Genomic DNA, 19,196 nt, shown 5'->3' with positions numbered 1-19,196 from the left:
GAAAGAGAGCATTCCATATGCCTTCTTTACAACCTTGTCTACTTGAACTGCTGCCTTCAGGGTCCTGTGTACTTGTACGCCAAGATCTCTCACTTCATCTACCCCTCTTAGTATATTCCCATTTACTTTGTAACCCCTGTAACTGTTTGACCTCCCTAAATGTATGACCTCACACTTCTCTATGTTAAAATCCATCTGCCACTTTACCGCCCACTCCACCAACCCACCTATATCGTTTTAGAGATTATGGCTATCCTCTACACTATCCACTACTCGGCCAATCTTCGTGTCATCTGCAAATTTCCCAATCGTGCCCCAATGTATAAAATAAGTTTTTTTTTTCTTGCCAATGTTTACAGAGAACCACGTGGGTTTGGAGCAGTTTGCCCTATTTCTCCTCAGTTCTCATTTCTAACCCCAACAAACCTTGAAATTGTGCTCAGATGGTGCATTAGTAAATGACCAAAGTGTTGCCTAATTTGCATACATTTTCTTTTAGAACATTCAACTGTGTACCAACATTTTGTTAATACTTTCCCTCTAACTTATCCAACTCTTCATAATTTTGAACACTTTTTATAGCTCTCTTAACACTCTCTGTCCATGGACACTCTGCTTCGCTACTCTCTCATAAGTTAAGACTCATTTCTGATATCTTACAGTGAATCACATCTGTGATTTCCACTTCATTCCTAAATTGGAACACTGTCATGAGCATAAAAACAGAACATTTATGCCCACCCAGAATCTGCTGCAACATTCAAGTAGATCATGGCTGATCTGAACCTTCACTCCATCTATCCATCTTGGTTTTGTAACCCTTAAGATCTTTCCCCAGAAAAGGTCTACCAAGCTCAGTTTAGAAACTTTCAGTTGACCCCCAGCTTCAACAGTGTTTGAAGGAAATGACCACATATCCATTTTGTGTGGAGGGTGTTTTCTTACCTCACTCCGAACAGCCTAGTAGACGTTATGACCACGTAGGGTGGGGTAAAAAATTGGCTCTGTTAATTTACCATTCGGGTCAGGCTGTAACAGGGGTTTGTGAGAATTTCTAGAGGATGTGCTTTGCCAATACTGCAGGAGTCCCACAATGTACACTTTCAGATTATAAATGGTTAATCAGACAGGCTTTCTGAGTTTAAATCAAAGAACAAGATAAGTTTGTTGAAGCTACTTCACAAATCAAAAAAAAAACTAGGTATATCATGACCACAATTTATGCACACACATTCCCTGGACCCCACACACTAGTGCAGATGATATATTAAGATGTTAGACTTAAAAGACATTTTACAGATTGTGAAGAGAAGATAAACAATCAAAGCGATATACGGTTAACTGTCCGTCCTTTGGCTGGCCTCGATGTGATGATTCCACATTGCAGCTGTTTTGTTCAGCTGCCTCCCTGGATGCAGTTCTGTGGAGCAGATTTTCATATTTTATTCCCAAAAGATCTCGGCTTGCAGTACATTTCTCTTCTCAGGATTGTTCTTTGCAATTCGTGTGCAATGCTTGTGAGGGAGTGAGAAAGAGATGCTCTTTTCAGTCTTTCAATATAGCGTTCCCATCTTTGTTGCTCCCTCTAGTTTGGTAAACATTTTTCAAAGTCCTGCTGGCTGTATATTCCAGAGGAATTCAATTACTGCGTCTATTGCAGTCATTATTTTGTAGGACAAATTATTTTTGACGCCTCATCACCGAAACTTTTGAAAAGTTTCAAGATAGTGTGAAAGTCAACAGGAGATGGGGTCTTTCACATTCCTCAGAGGTGTTTGAGTGTCTGTTCCCTTTACATCCCACTTGGGTGGAATGCAGGTTATGCATTTTGGCTGGCTAGCAGTCTTCTTATATTTTCTTAATAAGATTACAGTTTATTGTTTTTATAAAAATCCAGCCGGAAAAAAGGCATTAGAAATTGTATCTTTTTCTTGGGTTGGGCTTTAAAAAAACACATTGTCATAACAGTAGGACAGTTTGAATAAATATAAGTGACTGGCACCAGATCAATTAATAAATGGTATTGGACTTGTAATATATTACACATACATGAATTTAGGTGTTCATATCCTGTTCTAATTAGTTAACCATCCGATTGACAATGGCAGCAAATTCAAACAGATCTGTCCAGGGCTTAGATCATCATGACCTCATCATCTCACTGTAAAAAATGTTTTTTAAAATTTGCTTTCTGATAACCTGATCTATTTCAGGTTTTCCCAATTTAAAATAGATGCATTTGTGCGTATATTTTATGATCCTACTATCTATAGATATTCATTGCCCAGTGCTTGCAGAAGGATTATATCCAAGTTTCTTGGAATGACTTTGCATGTACAGCGAGCAATGCATGTCAAAGTTTTGAGCCAGCTTGTTTGCTCTTGGTGTCTTCTAATCAATTCGATCTACAGAGAGGATAATGTGTGGGGAAAGGGTTGGGCTGGCAGGGAAAGAGGCCCTGCCTGCTAATGGTCAAATCCATTAAAGATTGTCCTTCATTGTCAGTTTCCTGTGATGCTTAGGGGGGAGGGCAGGGCTGACAGTGGCATGGGGGAGGGAGCAATGTTATCCCAAGCAAGTTACCAGAACTATGTTCCAAACTGCTCAGTATTTTTCCAGTTTTAGGCGAGGGCTGAGTACACTTATTCTGACTGGGACATGTCCTACATGTGCTTCAAGCATAGTTATTGTGAGAAAGGTTGCACTCCACCACAGAACTAATGTCAAGGGTTGCACTAGCCTCCTCATTGTGGGTAGGCCCAACAGTAGTAAACCTTGTCGCTCTCAGGCTATTTTCCTGAATGAGTGAATGCAAAATATGACCAGGCTATGTGTAAAGAGGCTTCTTTTTGGTCAAAGTTCCTGCAGAGTCATATGGTATGGAGGGGTGAAAATTGTGAATGTATGTCAAATGCTTATGCTTTCTCTTCATTTGGCCGTTACATATTTTCCTGCAGGTGGTTGATGTTGAGAGCCTGTTGCTATACTTCTTGCCATTATTCCTTTTGTTAACAAGTGACCCATATTACCTGGATGGGCATCTTTTGTTTCTCAAGATTTAATAATGTTTGGGATAGGGGGTGGGGTGGGTATGGTTAGATCGGCCGGCTAGATACTAGCGTGTGGTTCAGAACAATGTCAGCAGCATGGGGTTTGATTCCCGTTCTGGCTGAGGTAGATTTGGGGCCTGTCTCCTTGCCCTGCCCTGTCGTAAAACCATGGCATAAGCCATGTTTTGGTGACGCTACCTAGAGAAAAAGAATAATGTTTGTCTCAAGCTAACAAGCACTGATTGCAGCTTTTTTAGATATTTCAAGCCAGCCTCACAGAATATCTGAGACGCAATCAGCACATCCAAGGTAAACAGCGGGACAGTTTCAAACTGCAGCATTTTTGTCAGTTTGGTTGCCTTAACAATAATGATTTTCACACCTAAGCTCGGATCACAATTATAAATACACTTTTAAATTCTTACCTGATGACTGAGAATCTAATGGGGAGAACTTCTGACGACGTTGAATGCATTAAAAAATTACATAATGGTTTGTTGTAGGTTAACTTTGTAATTTTCTTTTTATTTGTTCATGAGATGTGGGCATTGCAGGCTTCCCTAATTGCCCTAGAGAACGGAGTGGCTTGCTAGGCCACTTCAAAGGGCATTTAAGAGTCAACCACATTTCTTGTGGGTCTGCAATCACATGTAGGCCAGATCAGGTAAGGATGGCAGATTTCCTTCCCTAAAGGTCCAGATGGGATTTTTATGACAAGTGACAATGGTTTAGACTTTTAAAGTATTAGACTTTTAATTCCAGATTTTTACTGAATTCAAATTCAACCATCTGCCGTGGTGGGATTTGAACCCGCGACCCCAGAGCCTGGGTCTCTGGATTACCAGTCCAGTGACAATACCACTACACCTTCCCCCTGATCTAATCTTATTGGGTAGGGTAGAAAGCTATAATTTCTCATCACCAGCGGAGTAATTAGGCAACTTCACAGTTGCTGTGAGTAAAACCAAGTGGTTGAACACCTTGTCAAACTGTAATTTGGTAATTAGTGCAAACTGCTTTTTAAAATTATTATATCCTAATTATTTTCTCTGTAATACAGTATGTGTGCTATTAGGTCCTATTGCAGTGGAAGGTGTCACCTTTTATCCTAATCATACTGCCAGCATTTTTGTGAAACTAGAATCTTACATAAATCACACAGCAACATATGTGAACTATGACCCTCACTATATTTCCACTTGTATCATAATGTACACACCTACTACTTAAGAAGTATGCAAACTAAGCTGCGTTCATTGTTCACAGTTAACTACCACCATTCCTCAGGCAATAATTGCAATTCAGAAGATGACATCTTGAAAATACATTCCTATGTGTTGCTTGAATAATGTCAGTGTTGACAAGAGACAATCAATAAATTCAATCTGTATTTGTTAGAAACATCTTTTGATTCTAATGTCTCTAATACATTGGAGCTTGACTACATGGGCTTTTTTCATGTGTATTGCTTGTGCTAACTTTAATAAATGGAGAGTAAAGGCTTTTTATGAGATACATATATGATATGGTAGAGTTGTCTGCTGCCATTATTTATGTCTCACGTGGCTCAGCACTGGTTCTGTGAAGTGCTGACACTGCTTTCAGCAGAACAAAATATCCTATTGGAACACACACTAAAGAGGCTATACTTTCTTGTGACCCACAAATCTTCTGCATAAACAAGCAATCAAAACCAGAACTACTTCCTTCTGTGCTGATACTGCAATCCTGAAAGAACTTAGCACTAAAGAACTTTAGCACATGAGGTCAAAGATGACCCTTGGAGTAGTATTAGTGATGTAGATCATATTTTATTATACATACGTGGCATATGAATAATCATCGTGTGATTCAGCAAGTGATTCCTTTGTTTTCACGCATGGATATGTCCACTATTTTAAGGAAGTATCAATGTATTGTGGCCGTGGTGGTAGTGATTGTTTAAAGTGACGTTCATTATTTCGGTGGCCATCTTGAAAGCTGGCATGGTTTTTAAAGTTATGCAGAGATACTCTACCACAACCTTGGGCTCTTGAAATCCATAACACGAATGTTACAGAAAAGTTGAAGAGATTCAAGTGAACACGAGTAACCACTCTCTGGTGACAGAACTTGTCCAGAAGGTAGAACGCATGCAAGTAGAGACATTTCTTCCAGTAACTGGGAAAGAAACAGTCAAAGTCTCCTCCACTTGAACAGGCTGGGCCATGGTTAGAGACATGAACTCTTGTTGAGGAAGGTCTCCCAGCATTGCCAACTGCTCAAGAATGTATCTTTTGAGAGGTTCATGTTCCACAGGAGAATGCAAGAAACGTTGAATCATGGCCCCATCATACATCTATGAAAACCCACCAAAGGGAGAATTCAACACCAAAATGCCACAAGCGATACTCTGAGACCAAGTTGTGTTTGGAATTAAGGAAGTGAGAGAGAATCCTTCGAGAGGCTAACCTGACCTTGTTGAAGACGGATGAGATTTTTTTACATGGGTGAATGCATGGTGGTGCATCAAGGAGTTGAGTGGACAGTATGAATCCTGAACAGGGTGACTAATCGGTGTGAGCTGGACACTAAGTTTGTTAATACCACAATCACACGACTTCTGCTGGCAAACAAAAGGCTTGATTGGGCATGAACATAATTGTCAAGCCATTAAATGGTGCACCTAAGAGATTTCAAGGAATGCTGTTCAGACTCCAAAAATATTTTCTGAAAGTATCTCATAAGAGGAGATGGACCTACCAGGTAAACTGAGCAGAGCTTCCTGCCAACAGATCCCAGCCCAATTTCTGTCCCTGTTCATCCATTCCTGATCCAGTAACACCTCAAATTCATCCTGATCCATTTGAGGCCATAAACACAAGGGAAATGATTCTGATTTTGATATCGGATCAACTGCCCGGCGTAAGTTTCTCCCGATTGTGAAATTAAGTCTGCTGAAAGATTTGCTTGTGTTCAATTATATTGAAAGTTTTGGAGACCAGAACAATGAATATAAAAAGTCAGGGGATCTAAATTTGGACTGACCTGCACCAATTATGCATCCCTTCTCTGGACATGAAGTGAGCCTCATATTGAAGTGTCACCAGGCGAGTCAGCTAAAGGAATTAGGCCACCTTCTTTCAAAGGCCTTATTCTGCCCTTCAAATTTTTATTATTAATACTGTGACTAAATGAGCCAATAGATCGCATCTGACTTTTTTCTGATAACAAAAAAATGAAATTCTAGTTTTTCCATGAAATTATACTTGGATTTTCTATAACAAAACCAGCTAGAACAAAGAAAAAAATTATTTTTTTCTTACACAACTCTTACTGACAGGAATGTAGCTCACAGTAAAACTGTAACAAAAATCACTTTGTAGTAAAAATATGCTTCTTGTTAAAGGTTACCAGTAGTATTTTGCCGCCATGCATGATGTGCAAAGAGGGTGATCTGATTCACTTTGTCAACTTTGTAAATCAATATAAATCAGACAAAGGGATTTTGAATACTTGAAATAAAAATATATTTGGAATAAAAGTATGTCTGATCCTGATAAAGTTTGCCAATAGGAAATGGTATGTCTAGATCAAGATTTCAATGAACTACAGATGAGGATCCAATTTGCAAGTGGACTTCAGCCAATCATCAGTCACCAACTCTACCCATGTAAAAATGGAAAACATTGAGATAAATGTTATATTATTTATACAAGTAGTTGAGTCTTGAAAAAATATGTTGCTGTTTACAGGTAAGAATTGGCAAAATTCTCATTTGTTTAAGTGTACTGTAGCTTCCGAAGCCTGTCCACAAGGCACAAATCAGGAGTGTGCTGGAATACTCTCCACTCGCCTGGATGAGTGTAGCTCCAACAACACTCAAAAAGCTTGACACCATCCAGGACAAAGCAGCCTGCTTGATCAGCACCGCACCCATCACCTAAAATATTCACTCCCTCCACTACCGCTGCACCATGACAGCAGCGTGTAACATATACAAGTCTCCTTCGACCACCTTCCATACCCGTGAATTCTACCATCTAGAAGGACAAGGGCAGCAGATGCTTGGGAACACCACCAGCTGAAAGTTCCCCTCCAAGCCACTCACCATCCTGACTTAGAACTATACCGCCGTTCCTTCACTATCGTTGGGTTAAAATCCTGGAGCGCCTTCCTAACAGCACTGTGGGTGTGCCTACACCACATGGACTGCAGCAGTTCAAGATGGCAGCTCACCATCACCTTCTCAAGGGAAATTAGAGATGGGAAACAACTGCTGGTCAGCCAGCAACACCCACACCCCATGAAAGAATTGAAAAAATGGGAAGTTTAGTGCAAATTTTGGGATAACTAGAGGAAAACCACAGAATTCTGAATCTATTTGTCATAATAAATCCTGATTGCAAGATACTTTATTGTTTCCTCCCTTCCTTTTTTTCTCTTGCATCATCTCAGTGACCCAATAGGCTGGGTGAGCTGAACATTTAGACAAGCATAGCCTGGGTTATACCAGCATTTTCTCTATTGCTATTCTTTCTCTACAGTGACCTGAATTCCATATTGAAAAATGACCCATTAATTAAACTCAATGAATTTTAATGAATTTTTCAGGTAATAATAGAGAAATGCAGTTAAAATGTAAATGAATTTCTTCTACACAATTATGACATTTTCAAAGAACTGTTTTTTTTATTTGAATTACAAAACATTTGTTGACTCCGACAAACCAAATTATCAATTATACTTTAATCATTTAGCATATTTATCATGCTGCTTTGAGATTTTAATGGCTGCAGGATCTCATAAATATTCTGCTGCTCACTTTCTGCAGTGTATATATTGTGCTGCTGAATATAGTCAATGACACTTTCTGGGAGCAGGTACTTCACACTGTGTCCTCTGCGTAAAGCACGGCGTATGTGAGTGGCACTTATATCATTCATTACCCATTCCCTCACCACATGGATGTTGCGCCTATGTTTAAAGAGGATATCAGATTCGTAAATAAATCTCTGTGGATCAACATCCCCACGGCTAATACAAACCAGACCGAATTTCTGAACTATTTCCTCAATGTGTTCGTCCTTCCACAGACTGGGAATGTCAAACGTTTTCAAAACATCCGCTCCACAAAGTAATTTCAGCCTTGGTACAACTGCGGGGAGATAAACACAGAATCCATACATCAATGAATGAGTCAAAAATTGTGATAAAAACATGTTTACCTGGAAGGCGAATGATGTTTTAGACTGATAGGCAGAATATGCTTCAACAGATTCCATTATAACATAACATGCAACACAGTGCTGTGAAACAACCTAAAGCAGTGCCTAGCATATGTGTTTAATATCACCACTGAGCCTGGGAGCCTATTTGTTCCTCTGTATGAAGGACATGCTTCTGCTCCCTAATAGCAAAGCTGTTGAAGAATAAGGCTGAACTTTCTGCATGGGTTACATCAGCTCCTGATGGAACTCAAGCTTATGGGAATCGCTCCATAGCTTGCAAGCTCTCCCCTGCCGCTTCTGGGTTTTCCTATTAAAGGTGATGGGGGAACAAACAATCCATCCACCATAGGTGGGCAGGCATGTTGCAAATAATGCACATTGGTCATCCAATTCATTTTCCATCATTTGTGCCATAGTAACAATAGGTGCAAGGGATGCTTGATCATCTCTAGCACCCCAATTTGCTAAGGGCAACAGAGGAGACTTTTACATTTTAACAGCAAAGAAACCTTTGTAGGACCATTGATTGCATTCATGTAGGTGCGTATTTGTAATTTTCAATTTTCTTAAAAAAAAGTTAACTGGGCAGCACAGAGGTCATCTCCCACACTAAACTGCAGAAGAGCTCCACCTCCTATTCTAACGGATTCTGCCCTTTCCTTGCCTCTCTTGGTCCCCATCCCCAGAAATGAGCTGAACCTGAAAATCAGCTAGGGTTAAGGGCACATCCTTGTGGCAGGCAGAACTCCCATCTCACATTAACAGAAAATACAAGACAGTATATAATTGAGCTCTCCAGGTCAAAAGGTCCCAAGATTGATTCCCATTCAGTGCTGAGTTACCTGATCTCAGCTGGTGAAGCAGTAGGGGTATTCATTCCCTCAGATACCCGGGGCTAGGGAGGGAAAACATGTTAGGACTGCAACTTCTGATTGCAATCTATTGACTCTTGCTGGAGGCAACATATGTGGTGTTTGCATGAGATCAGGATTAGGCTTGGCTGTGATGGCAAGTATGGCTAATAATCTGCTAAACATCATTGCCTGGATTTAGGCATAAAGAATTAGGATGAAGTACCTTGGGCCATGGAAATAGAACCTTCAAGAGGGTAGGAGAGCAAATACGCAAAAACACAAAATTATGGACTACATTCACAGTCAATAGTTGAAGAACCTTGTGTGAGTGAAGCCTATCATGATAAAGCAAAATGTATGGCAGATAGGAACAGCAGGAGACCATTTAGCCATTTGAGCCTGTTCTGCTATTCAATGACTTCATGGCTGATCTGCAACTTAGGCCAGGATTTTCTGCTCCCGTCTATGGCGTGCATCATGGCAGGTGGGAGCGGAAAATACCACGAGAAGGCCAAAAATCGGTTTTACGTCGTCGTAAAACCAGTTTGCGATTGTGCGCTGCAGCATTCAATGGTAGGCCACATTTCCCGCCGCAGCACATCGGGTACATCATTTCAATATATTTGTATCTCATTATAAGGGCTTCTTGCTGGAATCATTTCCCCTCGCTGGATCATCAGGGCACACTGGCATGCAATTAGAATGAAGTGTTTCACAACGGTACATAAGCAACGTGCACCTGGCAACCTGCACTTTGCTCATGACTTCAAAGTTCATTCACTTACCTTGCACTGTGCAGCACTCGCACTAATCAGCGCCAGGCTTCACAGGCAGCATAACATCACTTTCAGGGCATGTCAGAGGCAAGTCTCTACCTACCAGTCCAGCAGTAAGGCGGGGGTGGCTTTAAATGGGCTGCAGGGTTAGGGCTGCACTGGGGAAGGGGGATACTGGCCTCAGGCATGGGAAGGGGCAGCAGGGCTAGGGTTGTGCTGGGGGGTACAAGTGGGGAAGGTTGTACTCCGATACATGGTGGGGGGAGGTTTTGGGGGTTAGCGTCCTCGGCACCAGGATGGGGACAGAGTATGTTACAGAATGACATAAGCCACTTGGGGCCAGAATGGGAGGATCGCAGAGTGAAGAAGCACTTCAGTTTACATTGTTGAGCTTGCAAAGACTGTCTTTGTCCCAGTCCAGGGAGGGAGAGGGCATGTCAGTCCTGTCTCAGTCATGCCCAGCGTGTTGTATGCAGCACATTGTGGTAACACCATGCGCCTTGGGCTGTGGGGTTTCTGGCATCATACTGGGCTGAAAAGGGCACACTCAGTCCGGGGAGGCATCTGCAGTCTACATATGGAGAAAAAAGGCACTGTGGGGGTATCCAAGAATATGTTGGGGGGGTATATGTTTAACTGTGCAAGTGACCACAAGATGGGGAGGGGTGAGGTCCACATGGAGCTTAGGCATATCCATCTCAAAATGTTCAGGGGCTAAGAAACGGATATCCAGCACAATCACAATGGGATGTTACAGGGGGAGGATTGAGAGGCCTGTGAGGGATGGAAACCTGAACATTAAGCTCCTCCGTGATGATGGGAGAGGTTGCTATAATCATATGGGAGAATCCAAGCTGATCTGGCAGTGAGAGCTCAGCACCATCTTCCAACCTGCAGCAATGGCGCAATACAAAATGAAAATGAGGGGTAACTCTGCAGCCGAGGGCTCTGAGGACGGATTGGAGGACAGGTGCATGCACTGGGGGTACGATTAAAGGGGCACCCAACTGAACTGTGCATTCCCAAATGAGGAGAGATGCACAGCTGAGACGTTAGGAGCCTTTCAATGACAATGCAGGGAATCAGGAAAGTGAAGCAATGATGCACATTCATGTGAGATAATGCCACAAAGTGGCACTAATCAATCTCCTTGTATTAACCCCTTGTTCACAGTGTGGAAATTTCCCAGAGCAATAACAAACTCCAGAGTAATTGGGTGACTGGACAAACTTCAGAAGCCTGTTAGAGTCAGAGCGCTGGATGGCTCACAGAAAAGAAGCCTCAGGCCCCCCTCAAATAATCTATTTTCCTGACTAAACATTTACCCTAATGTTTATTCTAAAGAATGTAGTATTAGAGTGCACTGAATGAGGATTCCAGTGCCTGGGCTGAAAGCAGCACATCCAAGTGCCGGGCCATAGCAATGTCATAGCAGTCGGTTATGTAAAGGTGGTGGGGAGGGTGGTGTGGTGCTGGAGCACCTTGATACACACCCCGCACAGGCCTTTATTTCAAGGGCCAGTAGTTGTCGACATGGGGACAAAGCCCTAAAACCCATATTCACTGATGAGTCATCAGCAGAAATAGGACCTTTGGAGACTAATGCTGACTCTTGTCTGATTCTCATTGATGCTGCAGAAGGGAGACCATCAGGAAGATGGAGCCTGGATTTATTGCTGCTGCATAATAACATACAGGCAGGAGAGGAGGAGAAGATTGCAACGGAGATGCCCGGCTCACCAAAGGGTGGAGCAAAACCTTCAAGGCCAAGGAGCAGCAGGGTCCCCTCCAGACGCAGAGGCTCACAGAAACATTGTGCGCAGGTGGCTCGCAAGGCTGAGGAAGTGAAGAACTCGCCTGCCTTATCTACAGGTGATCGAGAGACAGTGTCGCCAACGCCTCCACACGTCCAGGGATCTGGTGACTCACATTTGCCACATTCTCCAGGAATTGGCACCATGGGGACTGGGAGGGTATCCATTACCAGCGGCTCTGAAAGTAATGGCCACACTGAACTTCTACACGAGTGGATCCTTCCAGGGCTCCACTGGGGGCCTCTGTGGGATCTCTCAAGCATCCACTCACAAATACATGAGGTCACAGGCACCCTTTTTGCCAAGGCCCACAATTACGTCAACTTCTACAGAGATTAAGCAAGCCAGGACGCCAGAGCACTGAGCTTTGCTGAGATTTCCAGATCCCCACAGGTGCAGGGTGCCATTGACTGCACACATGTGGCTATAAAAGCTCCCTGGCAACAGGCACTCTGAAACATGAACAGGAAAGGCCACCACTCGCTCAATAAACAGCTGCTCTGCAACTGTAAGAAACTTATCATGCAGGTTTGTGCCAAATACCCAGGGAGTGTCAGCAACTCATACACCTTGAGTACATTGCAGATCCCAGACATATTTGAGGGAGTACACAGGATCCAGGGCTGGCTCCTCGGTGACAAAGGGTACCTGCAAAGGACATGGCTGATGCAGTGGCCTCAGAATCCTGCAGAGGGAAGGTAAAACAAAGCTCAGGCCACTATCCGAACATTGGTGGAACACATCATAGGCATCTTAAAGATGCGATTTTGATGCCTGGACAGATCTGGTGAAGAGCCCCGAGGGTCTCACGGATCATCGTGACTTGCTGTGTGCTGCACAGCCTGGCACTGAAAAGGGGGGAGGACTTGCCAGATGTCGACATGGAGGAACTGCACATCTCCTCTGATGAGGAGGACATCGAAGGGGATGAGGATATTGAGTTGGAGGAAGCCGAGGTTACAGGGGAAGAGGCCATAGCACAGGCCAGACGAGGCAGGTGTGTGTGTGTGAGGCTCTTATAGCCACCAGATTCCATGAGGAGGATGACAAGTTGTAATGAGTACCTTCTTGGATAAGTGCCCTCTATCATGGGCCAACATGAACACTAGTGTTGCTATTCCTCTCATTTCAATCACGCACTTCAATATATGAGAGTGAATAGTTACACATCAGGCTCACACTGTCCTGATCATTTGAAGGGTGGTGATTCCACAGGAGCACGTGTCCTTGCTGAGATGAGCTACTAACTGGAGGAGGGAGTCCCTGCATCAGATTTCAGAAGGTGCAGCCTCTTCAAGCATCTCTCCAGCATCCCAGTCGCAATGGCAGTCTACAAGAGGCAGGAGCTGTTCCACTATCCTCAGTGGGCTCGGAGCTATATGCCTTCAATGTGACAAAGTTCCTCAAGGAGATCCAACTCCAACAATGAGACAGCACATTCTGTATAATGTCGATGGTGAAACTGATAGGTGAGGATGTTCTGCAGGTGTGCATCTAATCAGAGATGACTCAATCCTCTGTGTTCGTCTTCTTCTCTATCACATTAACATCCGGCACACTCAGTTAGGGATGCTGGCCGGCTTTTATAATCACCTTCCTATGAATGTGGAACACCTGAGGATGACGACATTCGACCACATTAAAATGCCCTCCTCTTTAAGAAAACAATGTGCCCTCACAGCCAGCTCTGGCCCTTGTGAACTCCAAAATGCTCAGACACCATGAGGCCCTCAAGGTCACACATTGCTAGTAAAGAGCAGACTTCAGCTTCAGTACATCCTCACTCCTACCCCATTGCTCCCCTCAACATTGTCTAAAGCTATGATGTGTGCTTCCAGAGCATGCTCGAAGGTTCTACTGATCGCCAAATATCACCATTTTCAATCAGCACCACCCGTCTCAGCGAGTGTTTAGGTGATGGGACGCCCGGCGCTGCATCAACATTGTGACGAGAGGCTTGTGGCCACAATCCAGACAATTACAGGTTGAGAAATGCTCAAGGTTGTAGGTTTGAGCGCCAGGGCAATAATGTGGCTGAGAGGAGCAGAGCTTCGGCACCTTGAGGTGACAGATGTACACTCGGAAAGTCGGAAACGCAGTTGCCAGACAGGAGCGCACACAAGCTCTGAATTTGGGCTCATAGCATGAAAACTCTGTGGGATGACAGAGAGCACATGGAGTTGCATGATATATGACCCTCCCCACTGCGTAAACACATCTCTCCTTATACACTACACCTTCACCTTTCAACAATGCAGATGAGATAGGAGAACATCCCTGCCTCAATCTCACACAGCCAAGAATAAACATGACATGACCCTGCAAAGCATGTGAACAAGGTTCCTTCCACAAGCACACTTAACACTAAGGTCGAGGCATCACTGATATTGAGAATGACCTGGAAAAGGGGCACACTGTGGTGATATGGAAGCACACTACATAGACGAGAGGCCCATGATAGCGACATCTGTGATAAGTTGGGGGAGACACCATGATTGACAGCAACACAGCTCATCATAAAAAGGAGGCATACACAAGAGGAGATGTGAAATGGGTGCGATTCTATTTACATTTATGAACATCATACACATGTTGTGAACACCCATGCCACCGTTGTGCTCCTAAATCTTTTTAACTCCCGAACCCTACCGCTACATCTGGGTGCTTCCCTGACATCCACGGCAGAGGTGCAGGCAGCCTGCTGGCTGCTATGCCGTTGTCTGTGATGACCTTGGCGGACCTCTGGAGGGCCCCGGCCTGCTTTGGGCGTCTTGCTGTCGGGCAGGTGCACCCTCCTCGGCTTGTGGAGTTGGAAGTGATGGGATCACAGGAAGAGGGAATTAGGACCGGCTGGACACTGCTAGAGTCACCTGGACGGATGGCCCCAGGGTGTCCAGCTGCTGGTCCTCCTCCCTATGGGTGCCCGAGGGCCCCTAGCTGACTCCTTAAGGAGGAGAAGAAGCAGCTGGAGTGAGATTGAGGTGCCCCCTTCCCCTCTCGCGTACCACTGATGGATGCCACCAATGGCTACAGTGATGGAGTGCTGCTGCAACAGTGCAGCATCAATGTCCTGGACCAAGGTCCCAATGGCAGCCACCATCCTACCGGTGTCGACCTCAGTGCCTTGGCATACCGGCACTATCACCTCAGACTGAAGGCAGACAGACTCCTCCATCGTTTGTTGTAATCTGAGGAATGCAGCTGACATCTCCTCCTGATGTTCCCGCGATTGTCGCTGCAGCTCCACCAGTTGATTTAGGACCAAGTCTGGAGACTCGTCATCTGGCTTGGACTCAGCAGATTCCTTGCCTCCATCAGTCCTCCAAGTGCTGGCGACCTCAGATGTCCCTGCCTCCGCCTGCTGTGGGCCAGATTGTGTGTTGTGCTCACCAGGTTGTGACCCCGAGGCTACCCTAGAACTAGGTCCCACCAAGATGTGCGTCTCTGCACTGCTGGGGGGTGTGGGTGAGCGCTGTGACGAGTCTTCTATGGTGCCCTCCTGTGGTTCCTCATCCTAGGAGCTGAGGGCCTGGCTTGTCAGTGCCCTTGGGCACTTTCCAGAGGTGCCTATGAAAGAAAGGAGAGATAATTAGTGCATGGCAGGTGACTTTAAACCAATGCACTCACAGTATGGTTGTCTGAGGGATGAGCTGGTGCAGGATGTCACTTGGGTGTACGACGTCCACCTCACAGTGACCGCAGGCTGGGACTCCGCCCTCTCCGGCCAGTTCAATGGCTCGATTCTCGTAGGTAATGAGGACCTTGATTTCAGCCACTCCATTCCCAGTCTGAGACCTCTCTCTTTGATTGTGTTCGAGCTTGTCCTGCATAAAGACAGATGGAGAGTGTGAGCAGAACGCATGCCAGGACAGATGACAAGGATGCCTGGCATGTGTGGGTGTTGAGCGCAACCATGAAGGGGATGAGTTCACGAACTGCAGAGGGGATGAGGCCAGATGGATATGTGTGAGAGAGTGAGTGGTGATATCTCTTTTGCTGGAATGTGTAAGATGCCAGTGAATGTGTGATGGGCTGGTGAGTGTGAGAGTTTAGAGTGATGAGATGATTGACTTACCCTGGCAGCACGGATGAGAATATTCATCTTCTTTCTGCACTGGGAGGCTGACCTCTTCTGTGCAGCATTGACACTGAGCACTTATGCCACCGCCTCCCAAGCTAGAGTGGTGAAGTTGGTGGATCTCCACCAGCCATCACAGGGGTAAAAGGACATTGCAGCGGGCCTCAACTGTGTCCAGCAGGCATTCCAGTGAGGCGTCACTGAGTTTCAGAGCAGCATGCCTCTTCCTTTTAGGAGCCATGTCTTCCATAGAACAGTCCTGGGCTGCAGACAATAAAGAAGCTTTGCACGGGTGCCATTTAAATACGGTGCCCCGAGAGGAGAAGCGGTGAGGTCATGGCAGGGCAGGTGAATCAGAGACGCTCGACCATGGTCCGGCATGTTTTCCATGCATGCATAATTAATGCGACGGGAAGCAGACAATACGACGCGAAAACTCACCATTGTAGCCGGCCGGTAGAACACTGTTTTTCATGCCCGCTGCCACCCTCAGTGCAATGAGGGGAAAATCCCACCCTCATGCTCCATATTCTTGGCTTTGCCCCGTTTCCCTTCATACCTTTGGTTAACAGAAATCTATCAATCTCGGATTTAAAATTAACTGTTGATCCAGGATCGACTACTGTTTGCAGGAGAGTTCCAAACCTCTGTTACCCTTTATTGTGTTTTGAAGTATTTCCTAACTTCATTCTTGGAGGTTTGCAGCAATCTCAATAGAGACTTTTCTGAAGTTTAAATGAGCACCGATCCTAACCAAAGGAACGCTTTACTCTTGAAAAGTATAACACACTGGTGAACTCAAGCTCATCTCCTATAGGGTTACAGATCAACATTATTGGTACATGGCACTAAGACAGATGTTGGTCTCTGCACAGTGAGTGTCCTTGGTTCATTCCTCCATGAAAACTGGGTGATATTATTATTCTGAACAGGTCTCCAAGTCCCTACAGGATCATTATTTTCTCTGAATTCATTACTTCACCTTTCTGGTCTGGTTCATTCAGGCATCCATTTGCATATAATATTCTTTACTTTCTCAGTTAATTTTGTTTTTAATTTTCAGTTTATCTAATTCTTCTTTCCTTGCCACTTTTATCAATCCAATTTGGTTCTTGTGGTTTTCTTCCCTCGTATGCTCTTCTGTTCTTTAGTTCATTTCATTTTTTGGCTGCTTTTATTTTGTTTGCTTTGCACATTCCACTGATGCTGTTCTCATTTGTACTTTCCCTTTTCAAGGACGTTTAGTTTTTTAATATATTATTCCTGATTTTTCTGTTTTTCATTTAAGGTATTAGCATGATGTTTACATTCATTGTTTTTCCATTTTACCAGCAGGATCTCAAGCATGGACTTCATCTCATCATCTGTCAGTCAAAACCCACTCTAATACCAGATTCCATCTCATACTGGTAAACAAAGGCAGGCTTGGCCCATTGTCTCCTTGCCAATTTACCAGTCAAATCTTAAAATATCCTAAACAAGTACCTTCATGAACAAAATTAATCAGCAGTTAGCTTGAATCTGATTATTTTTGTTGTCTATTAGTTTTATGAATACATATGCACGTGTGGGGGTGGAGTGGGGAGGGGGGTGGAATGCTGATTAGTTCAGTTGGCTAAATGGTTAGCGTGGATCAGGTTAATGACAACCGCACTGGGTTTGATCCCCACTCTGGCTGAAGTAGACTCGGGACCTGCCTCCTCACCCAATCCATAGTATAAATTACAACATATAGCAATGGTTCAGTGAATGATCACCAAGGACCTGCTTTAAGGCAGAGAACATCATGATGATGAACATACTCAGTTGACAGGAGAAGCTGGTCCATCAAGCTTGCCCACACCATGATGGCTAAAGCATCATGATAAAGTACCCAATTCTCTCCACCATCCCCTGCCATTTAATTTGGCAATTCAAATTAATATTTGTCTCAGACTAAAACTGAAGACTGCTAACAATACACATAATTTTTTAAACATAAAAATACTAATGTCTATAGTTTTTGTGGATATATTGAACAGTCTGCATTTCCATAATACTTGCACCTTTGGTTGAGGACTGGCAGTGGTGTAGATTTAGTCTATTTAAATAGGGTAAGTTCGTACATTGAAAATTTGGAAGCTTATAAAAAATATCTTAGTGACTGTTCTTTGTACCACAGGTTCCTATGTGTGAACAATGCTTCACTAGTATAAAATCCCTGGAAATTTTGTTCTTTTCAAACTCGTTGCTCAACAAAGAAACAGTGCTGCTGACCCAAGTATTTTCTTGAAAATAATCTCTGTACTTCTTCCTCTCCCTCACAAAAGCATAGTCAATCCTCTTAACTCATCAAGGGTAAGCATTTGCAAAAGGACCGACTGAAAATTAATACCATTCTCCATGCTTCCTCAGTGCCCATTTATAGAACAAACCCATTCTGAAAAAGGATCTACAGATAATTATTTTAAATGCATACCCCTCAGGGTTAGTGAGAAAAACCAGCAGACTGAACAAAAGACATTTTACTGTGCTTCAGCTGAGAGTAGATTTAAGAGGTCATATTGCATTGTTGAAGAGATTTTACTTAGGAACGGCTTGTGTGGAAAATTTCTCTGCAAGAGTTTCCATACTGATTCCGAAGGGAAATTTTCACTACATGCTCTGTTATGGACAGTTTTGAAAAGTTTTCCCTCTCCCTTAAATTGCAATCAAATTTGATAAATTATATAGGTCAAAGAAATTGAGCTACCACGTGCACTGCCATGGTGATCTCCTGACATCGAATTCCAAAAGGAAAGCTGAAATAATAGTTGTGTTCATATTGCACCTTACCATGATAACACTTCTCAACGTCCTCCACAAAATGAATTAGTTTTTGAGTGAAGTTGCTATTGTGTAGGCATACAACAAGCATTTCTGTACAAACAACCTTTTACAGACATTCTGCACAAACAACACACCCGTAAAATGAAAAAGCAATTTCTCTATTTTGTTTTAAGTGGTATTGGTTAAGGATGAGAATTGCCAGGCTGGGAACCTCCTGCCTCTCTTCAAATTATTCTACAGGATCTTGAACATCCACTTAAACCACTGGAATAGGCATGTTGTACCGGGATTTAACATCCCCTTCAAAGGTCAATGCAGCACTTCTCAGGGTTACACTGGAAGAGCTGCCAAGATTATGAACACGGGGCTAGGTCTGGGGTTTGAATTCGCATCTTCCTGAGTCAATGGAGAGAAACTTACCAAATGAATCCATCAGTCATGCAAATTCATGCTAAACAGTTCTCTAGAGGGAGGGGAAGAAAATTGGAGAACAAGTCACTCCACACATCCTTTAGCAGTCAGCTCTGCAGCAGCGCTTGTAGAGCCCTGATAGCAGACACAAGCTCAATCCTCCCAGAGAAGCTCTATTAAATGAAGATGCCTAAG

General features: G+C 43.8%; 1 protein-coding gene across 5 annotated transcripts in view; it reads right to left on the bottom strand.

Annotated features, from left to right (window-relative positions):
- Positions 1 to 7,611: 7,611 nt before the first annotated feature.
- nmnat3 (nicotinamide nucleotide adenylyltransferase 3) overlaps positions 7,612 to 19,196 on the bottom strand; it is a 115,954-nt gene continuing 104,369 nt past the window's right edge. For 3 of the 5 annotated variants that reach the window (XM_078563668.1, XM_078563667.1, XM_078563670.1), the window contains one exon: positions 7,612 to 8,187. In XM_078563668.1, the coding sequence (XP_078419794.1) occupies positions 7,778 to 8,187 (410 nt within the window). In that variant the 3' untranslated portion in view covers positions 7,612 to 7,777. The remainder of the gene's footprint in view (positions 8,188 to 19,196) is intronic. The other 2 variants (XM_078563669.1, XM_078563671.1) reach the window with 1 other exon arrangement.

The sequence above is a fragment of the Cetorhinus maximus genome, chromosome 19 (assembly GCF_964194155.1).
Source record: "Cetorhinus maximus chromosome 19, sCetMax3.hap1.1, whole genome shotgun sequence".
In the NCBI taxonomy this organism is placed as follows: domain Eukaryota; kingdom Metazoa; phylum Chordata; class Chondrichthyes; order Lamniformes; family Cetorhinidae; genus Cetorhinus; species Cetorhinus maximus.
This window is presented reverse-complemented; position numbering and strand designations above follow the sequence as displayed.